Source organism: Corvus brachyrhynchos, unplaced genomic scaffold (genome assembly GCF_000691975.1).
Source record: "Corvus brachyrhynchos isolate BGI_N302 unplaced genomic scaffold, ASM69197v1 scaffold65, whole genome shotgun sequence".
NCBI classification, from domain to species: domain Eukaryota; kingdom Metazoa; phylum Chordata; class Aves; order Passeriformes; family Corvidae; genus Corvus; species Corvus brachyrhynchos.
The window spans coordinates 1235721-1251108 of record NW_008238365.1 but is presented as its reverse complement, the minus strand read 5'-3'; the positions used below and the strand labels follow the sequence as shown (position 1 = coordinate 1251108).

Here is a 15388-nt window from a genome sequence, read left to right as displayed (position 1 = left end):
CTGCCCGGGCCGGGTTTGCTCCCGATGGGAGCGGGATTTGCTGCCCCATCCCCTCACAAATGGGTGGTTTTGCCCTTTCGTGGCTGTGGTGCCCCCCCTCTGGGACAAGCCGGCAGTTCAGGGATGCTGCTGCTGCTCCCCGAGCTCTCTGGGGGTGCAGGGAGCCCGTGTGGTGCTTTCCAGACACCTCCAATGAGTTTGGCTCCGAGGAATTCGGGCTCTGAGGAATCCAGCCTCCAGACTGCTGGCAGGGATTCCCCTGGAATGACCTCTGCTTGCAGGGAGAGCAGCGCTGTCATCCCCAGCACGTGGGGATGGGGTGACTCATGGAGCGCTGGTCCTGAGCAAACGGGAGGTTCCGGGAGGAGGGAAATGAAAAGCAGAGCTTGGAGGACTTGAGAGCCTTTGTGATGCTGTTAAATGCCAGCTGAGTGTGTCACCCCTGCGGCCCAGCCAGTTCACAAGAGCTTGTAAAGCAAAGTCTGTGTGAGTTTCTGTCCAAGGCTTTCTAAGAAGACATTTAAAATCTGCTTTCTTGTTTTCTGTGCAGCTGTGAGTTTGATTCCAGGGGCGTTTCTGTGGCCTATCCTTCACTGCAGGTTTTGGATCACTGATTTATTTGATCTAATTCTTTGGGTTTTCTTTCTTTTTTCCCTTAGATTCACCCTGAAGGAATATAAGCTTGCCACTTCACTGACTGGTTGGTAATAGTGGCTCATCCACCCTCCTTCCTGCCTGTGGTGCCCACCCTGAGACAGGGCAGGGGAGGGGAAGCAGCAGAACTTGTTTGTGCTTTCCCGAACTTATCCAAGGGAACAGGATGGATGGCAAGGAGTGCTACCAGAAGTTGGTTCCAGCAGGGTCCAAGTCTCTTCTTTAAAGAGAAATTCCAGCATCGAGGAGGCTGAAAAGCAAAAAAAAAAAAACCCAAAATGGAAGGAGGCAACAGCCCCAGCCTGCAGCTTCAGCAGCTCCCGTTGGCCACAGCAGCAGTTTCTGTGCAGCCACACACAGACTCCTTCTCTTACAAGGTCAGCTTTCCACCCCAGTGTGGAACTTTCCATCCCCAGAAGGCCCTGATGGTTGGAATAAGCTGATAATGGTGCTGGATTGGGGTTATTTTGTGCAGAAGGGGCTCTGTCTTTGTATTCAGCCATTCCTGGAGGCCCTGGGGTGTCATATCCTGTGTACAGTGAGAGAAAGAGAGAAATTCTGTGTCTGCAGAGCAGAGGAGCTGGAGGGAGGAGTGGCAGTGGCAAGGTGTGGATGTGTGAAGGTGTTCAGGTGCAGTAATTCTGAGAGGTGCCTTTTCAGCCTAAGCCATGCAGCAGTAACAGAGCAGAGGTTCTGGTTTGCTCTGTGCATTCAGGTGTTTGAATTCCAGCAGGGTCAGCCCACACCAGAGCCTGCAGCTGGGGTGGGACATGGGACTGTAATTCCTCCTTGTTCTGCAGCTGGGAACAGATAAATTCTGTTTGAATCCCTGATTCTGAAGGTGCTCAGAAAATCTCAGCAAGAAGGGCTTTTTTTTTTTCAGTGGAAAAAGTCGTTTGAGACCACAGTCCTGGGCCCTTGTGGACCCAAGTGCTGTTGACTTGAGGCTGTCACAGCTCAGAAAACTCTGAGTGACAGTGACATCCTCCTGCCACCTTCTCTGTCTGTCCTGGGATCGTCTCTTAGGTGGTTTTGAGTGAAGCTGTTTGGGCAAATCCTATTTTTGTGCATTCTGATAAAGAGGTTTTTGTTCTGCTGCTAAGGCTTTGAAATCTGAAAGTTCTTCTGTGTATGAGAAAATCAAGATTAGTACATTTATTGATATAAATAAATACCACTCTGAGCGTGAGCTGGATTATCCCAAATCAATCCAGGTAAGGACTGGACTGAAGGAACAGTGCTAATGACATGTAATGAGATTTAGACAGTTTTGGAAGGACACAAATGTTCAGTGGTCTGGCTTAGCCTCAGGCTCTTCTCTTCACTCCTCTATATCTCCTTTGTGACTCAGCCTGCTTGACATTCTTTTTTTTTAATTTCAAATTCCATCTATAGAGCGTGAGAATTGTTGCTGAGCTGGGAATGCCAGTGCAGAAGAGGTTGGGAGCTGGCTGGGAGCTGTCAGTAGTCTCCTGTGACCTTGGGAATAACTGGTTTATATAAAAAGCAGCCTAAAATCTGTGATAATTGTGCTGCCTCATCAGATGGGCTGAAGTAGTGACTGAACCAGCAGCTGTCACAAGTGGAGAAGAGCAAAATAGTTGGGAAGCAGAGGTTCCTGATTCATTCTGTGTCGAATTCCAGGGCAATAAAATCCTCATAAAGGAGTTTTTCAAAGGGAAGAGTGAGTGATGGTGTGGGGTTTTTTAGCCTTATCTTCCTTCTCTCTGAGAAACTGCAAACTAAGTGAAGTCTCTTGGAGAAAGTGGCTGTTGAGGCTTATCTTCCACCTGAGTTCACAGGTCTGGAGCACAGCCACAGCACTTATCCGAATTGCCTCAGTTTGGTAGGAAGGGAGGAAGATAAACAGGGTTTACTGACAGCTGGCTCTTGGACCAGATGACCTTTAAATGTCCCTTCCAACCCAAACTATCCCATGATTCAGGAACAGTTTTAGAAGTCTGCTCTCCTCCAGAGTGTGCAAACCCCTCTGAATTCCTTGGCTAAATTTAATCATTGTGTGTTCCCTTTGTTTTTGCAGGAGAACTTGATTGGGGCATTACTGGCTATTTTTGGGCATCTTGTCAGCAGCATTGCACTCAACCTCCAGGTGAGTGTCCTGAAGCAAATACTCATCCTGCACTGAAATAAACAATCCAACATGAGAAAGCTGCTTTATTTCTGTTTTCTTGCCTAGAAATACAGCCACATCAGGCTGGCAGGCTCCAAAGACCCCCGGGCCTACTTCAAAACCAAGACCTGGTGGAGTGGATTCTTCCTGCTGGTGCTGGGAGAACTGGGAGTGTTTTCCTCCTATGCCTTTGCTCCTCTCTCACTGATTGTGCCCCTCAGTGCAGTGTCTGTTGTGGGTAAGGAGGAGAGAGTCTGAGTGTGTTCCAGTGGGAGATTCCTGACTCCATAATTCACTGTTTCTCTCTCCTTTTCTTTTTTTTTCATAGCTAGTGCAATCATAGGAATTATATTTATCAAGGAAAAATGGAAGCCCAAGGAATTTTTGAGTAAGTGTCACAGTTTCTTTCATTTTTCCTGTGTTTACAATTCAACACTCATAGCATGGCCTCTCAGGAATTATAATTACAGGCATGGCAAGGTTTCATTAGCACCTCTTGGAAGAAATGTATCATCTCATCCACTGTTTATTACAAATGGATATTTTTTCCTGGCTTGTGCCAAATCCCCTGAACCTCACAGAATTTAGAATTGGGCTGAAGCTGCAGCCCTGATTCTGCAGTAGCACAGGCACAAGGGAATGAGCTGAATTCCATAAACGTGGAGGTGTTTGCAGAGGTGGGAAAAGGGCTGTGGGCAGTGCCAGGCAGGATCAGCCCCAGACACAGATCCTGTAGCTTTATTTATTTAGCAGATGCCACCTGGTACCAACTTTCTCTGAGCTTCCACACCCCCACTGCCCCTGGTGGCTGCAATATTTTGGAAGTGGAGCAGGAAGAGCACCCCAGAGTCCCCCAGAGGAACATCCACGACATCACTGGTGGTCCTGTGGGATTCATTCATTCATGCCATGCTCCCCACTGCCTCACTAACCCTGTCCTCTCCTGTTCCTGTGCCTGCCCAAGGGCGCTACGTGCTGTCCTTCGTAGGCTGTGGCCTGGCAATTGTTGGCACTTACCTGCTGGTGACATTTGGACCCAACAGCCACGAGAAGATGACAGCAGAAAACATCACCAGGCATTTAGTGAGCTGGCCATTTCTGCTTTTTTTTGGGGGAACTTCCATTTCCAGCATTATTTTTCCTTCTGGTTGTCACCAATGTTCCTTGTGTTCACTCAGGAACCTCTGCCAGCTTTTCCAGGTGTCAGACACATGAACAGCTCCTTCTCTTTATCTGAGTTCTGTAGGACTAAATAACTGAAAATTGACTGTGCCTGAATCTGGGCTTTTGCCATGCTGACTTTCTCTGGAGCCATGAATCTCCTACAGAAAATCCCCTGAAATTTGTGTTTTAATGAAGACAATCTTGGCCATTTTTCCAGGGATCACTTGTGGAACCCCACTGCAGAAAGCAGGCTGAGATCTCTGCTGTGAATGTTCAGGCAGCACCATTTGATTTGCTGCTTTACCAGAAATCCAACACCAAAAGTGCCCCACATTTCCTGTTCTGCAACAAGCTGCTGAATATCTCCTGTAACTGGAATCTAAGATGATGCTGAATTTGGTCTCTAATTGTGTGGGATCCCCATTTTCCTTTGATTTCCCCTGTTCTAATGTTTGATTGGCTCAGAACCTCATTTACTGCCAACCCTATGTGCTCTGCATTTCTAATATTCTCATTTCTCTTTTTTGTAGCTTGTGGAGATCATTGTTTTCTGTCTGCTCCTGTATTTTTACAAGGAGAGAAATGCAAACTACATTGTCATTATTCTTCTGCTGGTGGCTTTGCTGGGTAAGTTGATATGGACTTGTAAGAACTTTAAACAGTAAATGGAGGCATCTACGGCATGCAGGGGATTATATTGATTTAATTAATGCCATGAAATGCACTAATTTCCTCCAGAAATGTTCCTGAAGCTGATGTTTAGGATCTCTGAAAAACAATTAAGGCTTGTTCTCCATCAGACAAATAATCTGCCAAGCACAGAAAGTGCAGGTTAATTTATTAGTGTTCTTAATTTTAATCTGGGCACACAGAGGGTGGCATTCAGTGGGTAAGGAGGGCTGAGCCAGTGGGTGAAAGAGAGGATTTGACCTACAAGAGTAATTTGGCTCTGGGGAGATTTGCCATGTGATTAAAGAAATGAGGAATCCTCTGCCACCCCAGCTTGTCCCTGTTAAACTGAGTCCCAGATGGTTCTGATATCCCCCAGTCAGATCCTGCAGTGACTCTGGATTGACACATTTAATATTTTTTTTTAATCTAGAAACTGTAATCAATTAAACTTTTAAAAGGATGAGTAATGGCAAGTCTGCTGTGCTGAAATCTGTGTCACAGCCCTCAGTTTTTGCTGTTTAAGCACCTTCAATTCCTGCAGTGTCTTTTCTTTTACTCTTTTTTGATTTTTTGAGATATTTGGGGCTGGGTTTCAGTGGTGCCTCAGAGGCTCCATGAATTACAAAGCAACTGCCCTAATTCTGAATGGCCCAACGTTCAAGAAAGAGAAAGGAAAGCTCTTCCTGATTCTTGTTCTGGAGACTTCCTTGGCTTTTTTAACCAAACCGAATGGAAATCTCTATCCTCCCATCATGTGATTGCACAACACTCCTTAAACACTTAGAAAACCAGTAAATGCTCCCATTTCTGATAGAGAAGGGTTCAGTGATCCGTTGGAGGTTGCGGTGGTGGGTTTGTTGGGAATAAAACAGGCAGAACTGGTGGAAAGCAGGCAGATTGCATCCCTGGCAGGAGGAGGGTCAGGTTTTTGTGGCTGTTGGGGTTGTTTGCAGCCTCCTGCAGGTGCCCCAGCTGAGTGTGGTGACCCCCCCAGGTTCCATGACTGTGGTGACAGTGAAGGCCGTGGCTGGGAGCATCCTGGTGTCCATCCAGGGAACCCTGCAGCTGGACTCACCCATCTTCTACATCATGTTGGTGTGCATGATTGCCACAGCCATCTACCAGGCCACGTAAGAACTCCTCTCTTTGTCTGGAATTCTGTGGGGTTTGGGTCAGGAAGTGTTTGTTACCGTGACAAAAATACCTATTAAAATTTAGGAGAATTATCCATTATTTCCTGTGACCTGTCCCAGGAGTCTGGGTGGTCTTTGTTTTTCCACGAAGTGACACTGCCAAGTGGTTTTGATCCCATCATTCCAGTATTTGCCAAACAATTTTAGGACTGAAATGGTGGCCAATCAAATGCAGTCTCTGTGCACTGGCTAAAACCAAAGTGTTGTTGATAATGTGTCTATTTTTAGGGTTTTTTTTCCTTTGTACTTGCAATAACATAAAAAGCTGGTAGCAGCAGGGATAAAAGGCTTCTCAAAATATGAGGGACACTCTGGCCCTGAGGTTGGGGCAGTAATTTCAGTGCCTGCAGTGAGTGCAGCCATAAACCCTCTTCTGTCCTTTTTATTCATTCCAAGGCTTGCTGCTGCTGCTGTTCAGTGAGCAAAAGAATGAATTTCGTTAAATGTATGCATCACTTTTGAAAGGTGTTTCCAAAAAAAGGATCCTTCCCAATCAGCCCCTGTTGCCTGTGATTGTGTTGCAGGTTTTTAGCTCAAGCCTCCCAGCTCTATGACTCAGCTCAGATCTCCAGCATTGGCTACATCCTGTCCACCACAGCAGCAATCTCAGCAGGTAACTGCACAAACCTTTCTAAAAAATGGGCAAGAGATTTTGGAAAATAATCCTCCTGAAGAAGGTGAATACTCAGCAATACGATGACTTCAGTTTTCTTGTCGTCTGTTGTCTGCACTGGCTTTGTTTGGGTTTTTTTTTCCTTTCTAAAAATGTGAATTGTCCCATTAGACTGTGTTAAAATTTTCTGTTCAGTGCTGTCATTTTGTTTGAAGTGCAGGGGAATTTATGTTTGAGACTGTTCCTCATTCCATGTGTGTTTTTAGATGTTCAGATAAAACGTTTCCTTATCGAACTTACCTAGATTTTGTTAAAATGTGTGACCAATTTGCTTCCTCTGCTCAGAGGTGTTGGGATCTCTTCCTGACAATCTTCTTGTTGTATTTAGAGTGAGCAGCTCCCAGCTTTACAGGCTCTTTTCTTTCTGGATTTCTCCCACTTCAGCCCTTGCCCACGTGGAAAAGCTTTGTCTGCAGGAACAAAAAGGAGCATTTTCAAGCCCTGGGCCTCAGACCTGAGGAACAGCCTTTGAGAGGTTTTGTTTTCCTCAGACACAGGAGCAAAACTGGGGAAAACAAACACAAAAAACCCCAAGCCCAACACTCAAGAAATGCATCTGCCTGGCAGTGCTGTGTAAATAGCAATGCCTTGCCAGCTATAGAGGGCAATAAATAAATACATCAATTACACAGAGCCTTTCAGTGCTCCTCTTCAGTGTCATCAATCTGGCCTGCTCCTTAATTGGTATTTATTTCCTGTCGTTTCCCAAGCCACAGGCTGCTCTCATATTCAGCAGCTTATTTATTTTATTTTTACTTTTATCTTTTATTTATTTTTTACCTTTTTTACATTTTTAAAAATGTAAAGAGCAGGAGGCAGAATGTGTGTCCTGCTGCCACCCAGGACACCGAGGACACTTCTCTTAGAGGTCTGAACTGTTTGTTGTTGTTTGGGGTCAAGAGTTTGTATCTCTTTGTAGTTAAATCCAATTTGTTTCATCGTTCCAAAATAGTCCCTCCTGTTTATGCTGCACAGGTTCACTTGCATCTCTATTAGTGACACCAGCAGAACTATTTTGGTCGTGAAACTCAAAAAGATTTGTCAATAATTTGTGTTAAAATAGAAATCAGGACACCTATTTTAAGATCATTAAATAAACAAAGGTGCTGCTTATAAAAATAGGAATCCTGGCTGATGTGGGTTCTGGAGGGATGTGCTGAAGGTGGAATTGGGAAGATGTAATGAATTATTTCCTTTCCAAGGAGCAACTTTTTACCTGGACTTCATGGGTGAAGATGTTCTCCACATTTGTATGTTTGCACTGGGGTAAGTGCTGCAGGTTTCCTTGACAGAAAACTGTTGCTTCATGTGACTCAAATTTTAAAAATACAAATCTGTTTTAAAAATATCTCTCTGTGTGAGGGACAAACTGTCTTGGACAAAAGAACAGGCTGAGAGCACTTTGTCAGAGCAGAGAGTGGCTCTTAGAGCTCAGTGTTGTGTCTGGAAAAAATGATGTAACCCTCAGTAATGCACAATTTCACAACAATTAATCACTAAATCCTGGAGATCAGCTCGGGTGTTGAGCATATGGCTTGGTTTTCAAGATGCCTGCTCATGAATCTGGAAGAATTGTAAAATAACCCAAAGAAACCCTCTCTGGGGAACCTTATTTGAGATTTTGCACTTTCCCTGAACTGTGTCTGACTTCTGGAGTTTTTAGAGCATGGAGAAGGCACAATGCAGATCTGATCAGTAGAACATTTCCTGTGTAACTCAGTGTTTTGGTGTAATTAACTCTCCATAATCAGGGGAAATTCTCAAATGCCTTTTAGATAAGTACTGAAAAAAACCCCAAACAATTGGGAGATCATTGTTCTGAACTGCACCTTGCTCTGTAAAAATCCAGGTCCGTGGTTGTTGGGGTGTTTACAGGGAGCCTTTCAAAGGTCAGGCTGCTAAATCCTGGAATTCCATCAAAGAAAAACCAAATGTTGATATGCTTCCTTTCCCCTGCAGTTAGTCAAGGTTAATTAATTAATTAATTAATATGTCCCTGTGTTTTGATAGAGAAAAGGTGAAGTTGTGCTGGTTGCTGGGGGTGTTGCAGTGCTGGTCCAGGGGGCTCAGCTGAGACAGTGCCCTGGAATTCTGACTTGGCAGTGCTTGAACTCCAGCTCTGGATTCTGTGTGGAGCAACATGGAATGTTCTGTGCTGGCCCTTGTCAGGGATCTCAATGACGTTGTCTCCTCCCACAGGTGCCTCATAGCATTCCTGGGAGTCTTCCTGATCACCAGGAATAGGAAGAAGCCTGTCCCCTTTGAGCCCTACATCTCAATGGATGCCATGCCAGGTAACAGTAAAAATCCAGGGCTTCATCACTCTGTTAAAGGCTTGGGCTGCACAGGGAGGGCTCAGGCTTTGGCTCTGTTCAGAACTGGGTGGATCAGGCAGTTGTTATCTGGGAATATGAACTGATTTGAGCATATGCTCGGGATTGGGCTCGGTCCAGCAGGGAGAACTGATTTTGAGGGATGGCTGAGAAGTTCCAAAAGGTAGAGGAGCAAGAAATTTCCTTTGGGAAGCACAGCTAAAGTCTCTGGTGAGCTGTATAAAAGATCTGCAGCACTTGGTGGATAACTGAGAGCCATCCATCATTCACTTGAAGTTTATTTCTCAATCAGCTGCTCCAGTGCTGAGCACAAACCCATCCCATCTTTGATTTAACATGAGGAGCTGATGAGCCTCAGAGACTTCTCATTTCCTGGCTGAACAGAGAGCAAGAAAAATGCACTTTTGTCCCTAATCTGTGCCTCTGCTCTTGCAGGCATGCAGAACATGCACGACAAAGGGATTGCGGTGCAGCCTGACCTCAAAGCCTCTTTCTCCTACGGTGCCCTGGAGAACAACGACAGCATGCCAGAAATCTACACTCCAGCCACGCTGCCCATCGTGCAGGAGCAGCACGGATCCAAAGGAGTCTCTGCCCCTCCCTACAGGGTGCTGGAGCACAGCAAGAAGGAGTGAGTGACCTTCAAGGACTGATTTGAGTTGCCAGGAGTTTGACCTTTATTTATTTACCTGTTCAAATAGAAGCAAGCATGAAGCTGACCTTGATAAGAGTTCCAAGCTCGTCTCGAGCTGAACTTTCCAGGCTGATTGTTAAAACAAACAACTCTTTCTAGTTGGGAAGTTGAAAGCGCCCATCTTGGCAGGAAGCAGATCCCAGTTCTGCTTGGAATTCTGCTGGCTGGGAGTGTGGAATGGTGAATGCAGCACCATGGAACTGATGAGAGAGGAGATGCTGTGGAAGAGAAGTGACTGTGCAGTTTCAGCCCTGCTGGGAGTGGTTTTATCTCCAGACAAGTTTTCAGGAGCTGCTCACAGAGAGAGGAGGGCAGGATTTAATCTTTCATTTACAGGGACTGTGACAGATTTTCCAGGAAGGCTCTAAATCCTGGTGTGACCACAGAGCTCCCCTAACACGGCAATAAATGGAATTGTTTTGAAGCACCAACACTGGAACTTGCGGTGTGGTTAGAGCAGCAGAACTGGTGAGAGTGAACACTTCATCCCTTCAAACCACGAATTTTGGGCACTTCTGTACAACTGTTCTGGTGTTGAACATAAGCACAGAGGATGGGGGTTGTTTTTAGAGCACCACTGGATTATATGGCTTAGAACAAAGATTATTTTCCAGTTTTCTGATTTCATAGCAGGAGCTTCAAGTTGGATTAAATGGTGCAGAGGGAGCACTGTAAAGGATGAGGACATGGAGAAATGACAATGATGTGCCTGTATCTGGTGGGGAATTGATGTAATTTTGGACAAAGTCTTAATTCTTTGTCACATTTATTTATTTTCTTTCTGACTGAGGCAGGATTCCCAACTTTAGTGGTCCCAAATACTGAGAGGTGGTGACGTTCCTTAGTTCAAAAGCTCAGTTTAGGTGATGTAAGCTGGGGTGCTCTCTTTTTTTTTTCTTGTAAAAAATGAAAAAAACCCTTGTCTACTATTGCGGATGACCTAAGGAGAGAAGTTGCACAGCCCAGCACTCACTGAAGCCTGTGAGGATAATGTAGCTTTGTGTACTTTGATATTTATCTTTCCAGCTTCCAGGAGATGGCCAGGAGCTGATATGGAGGGAGAATGGGGAACTGTCAAGTGAGGAGGACAAAGTACAACGTTTACTGGTAGATGCAAGTTATCCTGGCACTTTGGTAGCACTGCCTGCTCTAAACTTGGGGCTTTTTGCTGTGAAACTGAATTTTAAGTCCACTCAGTGTGGCTTGGGCTGTCTGCACAGTGGAGTCTCCAGGACCTTGGAACTTTATTTGAAAGGAATAGTGCTCATGTTCTGTGTATTTTTAAGTGATTCCTCTAACACCAGGGGGTTTGGGATTATCTTAGATTTGGAACAGAGTCTTCCTGCTTTATTTATTTTTATTTGTTAAATTGACTCATGGCCAGTTTCTGTTCCCACTGCCAGAAATTCCCAACAACTCCCCTGACTTGTACATGATTATTCCAGGTTCTTGCTGTTGTAAATGACAACAGAACTGTTCCTTTGCATGTATTTGCTTTGCCAGCTCTGCAGACTGATTCAATCTGGGCATACTTTGGATTGCTTTGGCATTTTTGTGCAGCTTAGAAAAATAACCTTTCCCCCTGCACAGGGGAGGTGCCCTGGGGCTGTACCCAGGTTTCTTCACCAGCTGGACACAATTCAGATCTTATCAGTGGCATCCCCTGCACTGGAGCTTAGGAAACCTCAAATAACAGCTTTCCTTTCACCCTCAATACTTTATTTGTGATTGAGCAAGACAAGGATGTTAATGGGCTCCAGCTGCCAGAGCATTCATCTTGCTGGGGTGCAGTGACACTGACTTACTGCCTTTGGATCTGGTCATCGATTGTTGGTGAATTTATGGGCAGCGTTTGTTCATTAACAATGCAAAATGAAGCAGTGCAGGGAGGCTGAATGGGAAGGGGACAGGAATGCTGCCTTTCCTTATCTCTTGCATTTAATCAACCTGTTTTGACCTATTGGTTCTGTAGCCACAGAACACAGAGTCTGAAAACAAGCTGTGCTGACCCCCACACTTCTTCCATGGCAACATTCTTTGTGGTTAATTATGTGCTATAAAATAATTCATCAGCAGGGCATAAATGTTAGGATGCTAACATCCAGATCAGGATGGCCCTGTGTGTAACAGTGCAGTTGTCCCAGTTCTCACAGGATTTAAAGGCAGCAGGTGACTGGAGCACAGACTTTGCAGCCATAAATGCCTGGTTTGGGTTTTCCTCCTCAGCACAGGCTCTGACATCCTGAAAGATGGACACAGCCAGGGAACAGAGCTGCTCTGATGTGGCTGTGCTTCCCTTGCAGGCTGCTCTCTGGCCTGGTTCAGGGGTGTTTGTGCTGTAAACTCCCCAGTTCTCCTGAGCCTGATTCCTGACCTTCCTCCCTGCACAGAGCCCTCAGCCCTTCTCTGAGTGGAACTGGTTTGGCCCTTTCTTTTCAAAGATTGTAAAGGCAAGTCTTGCTCCAAAGCTTTACATAACCATGTTTTATTTACACAGTCTCTGTGTGCTCAAATAATTCTACTTAATAATGACTGCTCCCTTTACCTGCAGCGACAGGGAACTCTGAGTGGAACTGCCCCCAGCCATGAGCTGAGCTTTTGTGGTATTTGTGTGGGTTTGGCCCTTTCTTTTCAAAGATTGTAAAGGCAAGTCTTGCTCCAAAGCTTTACATAACCATGTTTTATTTACACAGTCTCTGTGTGCTCAAATAATTCTACTTAATAATGACTGCTCCCTTTACCTGCAGCGACAGGGAAATCTCCCTTTGTTTGCTGCTGGAAACTTCCTGCCAAAGGCCTCCACTGGAGGTGGTGTCTGTTTCTACAGCACATAAATCACAATATTTTTGATTACTGTGCCACAGCAGTGGAGCCTGGGGTGTTGCTTGGGCCGTGGGCCTCAGCTCCATGACTGATGTAGAGGGACTGCACCTCACTCCTGTTTGCTGCTGCTGTTCAATGCTGCAATCTTAAAATGGGGTTGGGTTTTTTTGGTTTTTTATTTTATGCACGTCCCTCTTTCTTGCTTTTTCTCCCAGTCTTCCAAAGAAATGTTATTTTCTGCTCTTTAGCCTAAGAAAAGGCATGAGCAGGGCCCAGAGAAACCCAATATCTTATTTAAACTTGGCTGTGGGACTTCTGTGCTCTTTCTGGCTCTTTCAGGAGTGAATTAAACTCCTCACCTCCCTTCTAGTCCAAAGATGAAACAGGAAGAGTTTTGAGCCCTCACACTGAACTTTTTACAGATATTTTTCAGTCTGAGGTGACCACGGCCATGTCTGGAATTGCAGCAAATATTTACAGCTGAGCAGCACAGGAAGGTTTAAAGGAGAGGAGCCCTGTGCCATGTTCCAGGGTGAAAAATGATTTAACTGTTGTACAGCACACTCTGATCTGTGAATGTCAACAGTGCAGGGCCCTGCACATGGCACAGCACCCCCAGATTCCAGATGGGAAGGATTTCTCAGCACCAGGAGCTGTCCCAGCACTTTGATGAAGGAGCAGCTCCTTGGCTTTATCCCTGGCTTCTTCACCCCATGTGAACTGACATCTCTTGCCTCCACCTTGTGTGGCTTCTCAATGCACCAGAGCACTTAAAACATTCTCAGTGTGTATTTTATGTGTAACTTTGTGGAGCACAGCTCCTGTGTTGGCTGAATGTATAAAATGATCTGCCTACAACGTTCTCCTGTTCACCTTAAAATGTGTAAATAAATCAAGCTTTACACTCTTGCACTATAAAGGACAGCTGCTTCATTTTTCACAGGCAATGTTGCATGTCTGTTTAATTCCATTTGTCTTTCAGGTGAGACAAATGAAACCAAACTTTGAATAAAAGATTGTGGTAAAATGAAACTTGGAATAAAAGATTGTGGTAAGACCTATAGACCTCTGGCTTGCTCCATGCTCCTGGTAGAGTTTTGATTGACCAAAAATGTCTTGAGAGAAGTTAAGACAGCATTTAGGTGACTAAAATGTGTATTGAAAGAACTGTTTGTTTTCAACAGGATACTTGTAAATGAAATGCAGACTGTTACAGCATTACTAATGCTCCCAGTTTCACAGAAGTCTCCACATACTTGAGGTCAACTGTAGGAATTCTGCAATTTACTTTTAAAACCTTGTTTTACAGGGCTTTAAAAAAAATATGTAGCATTTAATATTTTGGAGAAGAGCTTGAAATCGTGATCTGGGGGGGGAACACAAACCCAAAATCATTGTATATTTGGTGGTCTGACTCATGATGTTTTTTACTGAAATTGAGCTGCTCTGAGATATCCAAGCCCTGTGATAACAGCTGGGAATGCTCTGCTGGAGGGGTTCAGCTATGGGGCACCATGTCTGGGATACAGGACTGCAGTAAGAGATACAGAAGAGTGGCAATTTAGCTTAATCGACTGCTTGCTAACCTAATTAACACTCACCAGGTGGGTTTTCAGTCCAGGGGGGAGAAGCAGAGGATAACCCTCAAGATACTTTTAATTAAATTTATCTCTTGGGGTCCCAAACCACAAAGGGAGAGAAGAAAAACAACCCAAGGGCAGCCTCGGTGTTAAGAGCTGCACTTCACTGAATCCCTGGATAATGCTGGCAGGAGCAGCTTCCCTAATCCCCAGGATTTCTGATAAATGTGGTAGTACTTTGTTAACATCCACCATTCAAAGATTAGTGTGTTGTATTACGAGTGTTTTAAGTGCTGATAAAAAGATGTGCTATTGATGTCTGGAGTGTTACAGGAGTGCTACAACAGAGGTGTTATTGCGAGAGATGGAGCATTTAAAATGCCACTGAAGTGGACACAAATGTTGGGAGTTTGTGGTATTAAAGCAGAATGGATTGCTGGCCAGGGAGAAAAATGTGGTATTGAATCAATAAAGCAGGAGATTGCAGCAAGGGAAGGCTAAGGATGGAGAGTAACCCATTCCCACCTGCATTTGCACTGCATCTGAATTGCAGAATCCCTGTATCTGGCCAGGGGAGACTGCTCTTACCTTCCTAAAGTGAGAGCTGCTGGGCTGTTTTCTTATGAGGGAAAGGGCTGCACTGTGGACAAATCACCTGGTAGAGAAGCCCAGCTCAGCATCTCTTTCAGCCTGTTTCTGAAATTTAAAAGAAAATACTTCAGCCACAGAAATTTCACTACTTGTGTCACAAACGCACCCTGTCTTCTGTCTTTCCAAGTGAGGACAAAGCTGTGGAACTCATTATTTGTGTCAGCGAAATTCAATAGTTTTGTGTGGGGTTTTTGTGAGAAACCAAAGTAAGCATGTTGGTTTGTGCTTTCTTTAGAGATAAATGTGCACAGGCACCGATATACCACCCAGCTCAGATGATGGCTGTCTGAAACCATCTCATGGCTGGATTAAGCTGTGATGTGCTCCGAGGAGGACACAAACTGTCACTATTCCCATCTGGCAGCTGTCCAAGGCTGATGGCAGAGCCATCCCAATTAATGCCAGTGGAGGAATCACGGAATCCCAGAATGGTTTGGGGGGAAGGGACCTTAAAGTTCATCCCATTCCATGGGCAGGGACACCTTCCACTGTCCCAGGTTGCTCCAAGCCCCAATGTCCAGCCTGGCCTTGGACACTGCCAGGGATCCAGGGGCAGCCACAGCTGCTCTGGGCAGCTCCTTCCTCCACCCCAGCCGCCAACCAGATGCTGCTCCGAGGGCGATTTGCAGGATTTTTACCTAAATTCTCATCGCTCTGAGCTCAGGGATCCTGGAGAGCCCCTCCACGGGGCCCAGCGGGCGGCGGGCGCCCGTCGCTTCTCCAGGGATGGATCCGTGCCGTACAAACACCGCCCAAGGTGTGTCCGCAGAGCGCTTTTGGGATGCCTGAAACCCCCGGGGGAGGCGGCGGGACCGGGACC

The 15388-nt window shown here is 45.5% G+C and overlaps 1 protein-coding gene across 1 annotated transcript; it reads left to right on the top strand.

Moving 5' to 3' along the window:
• Positions 1-659: 659 nt before the first annotated feature.
• NIPAL3 (NIPA like domain containing 3) lies at positions 660-10602 on the top strand. The gene is made up of 11 exons (XM_008635056.2): positions 660-1031; positions 2696-2764; positions 2852-3023; positions 3114-3173; positions 3750-3894; positions 4479-4576; positions 5616-5751; positions 6339-6427; positions 7690-7753; positions 8687-8781; positions 9256-10602. The coding sequence occupies exons 1-11, from the start codon at positions 933-935 to the stop codon at positions 9453-9455; spliced, it is 1227 nt and encodes a 408-aa protein (XP_008633278.1). The 5' UTR covers positions 660-932; the 3' UTR covers positions 9456-10602.
• The last annotated feature ends 4786 nt before the right edge of the window (positions 10603-15388 follow it).

What these genes read in the sequence shown, in the direction of transcription:
- NIPAL3 (XM_008635056.2), top strand. Translation starts at nt 933, where the DNA reads ATGGAAGGAGGCAACAGCCCCAGCCTGCAGCTTCAGCAGCTCCCGTTG. An exon ending in GAAGCCCAAGGAATTTTTGA is followed by an intron (nt 3,174 to 3,749) that starts GTAAGTGTCACA and finishes TGCCTGCCCAAG; the next exon opens with GGCGCTACGTGCTGTCCTTC. An exon ending in TCTGCTGGTGGCTTTGCTGG is followed by an intron (nt 4,577 to 5,615) that starts GTAAGTTGATAT and finishes TGACCCCCCCAG; the next exon opens with GTTCCATGACTGTGGTGACA.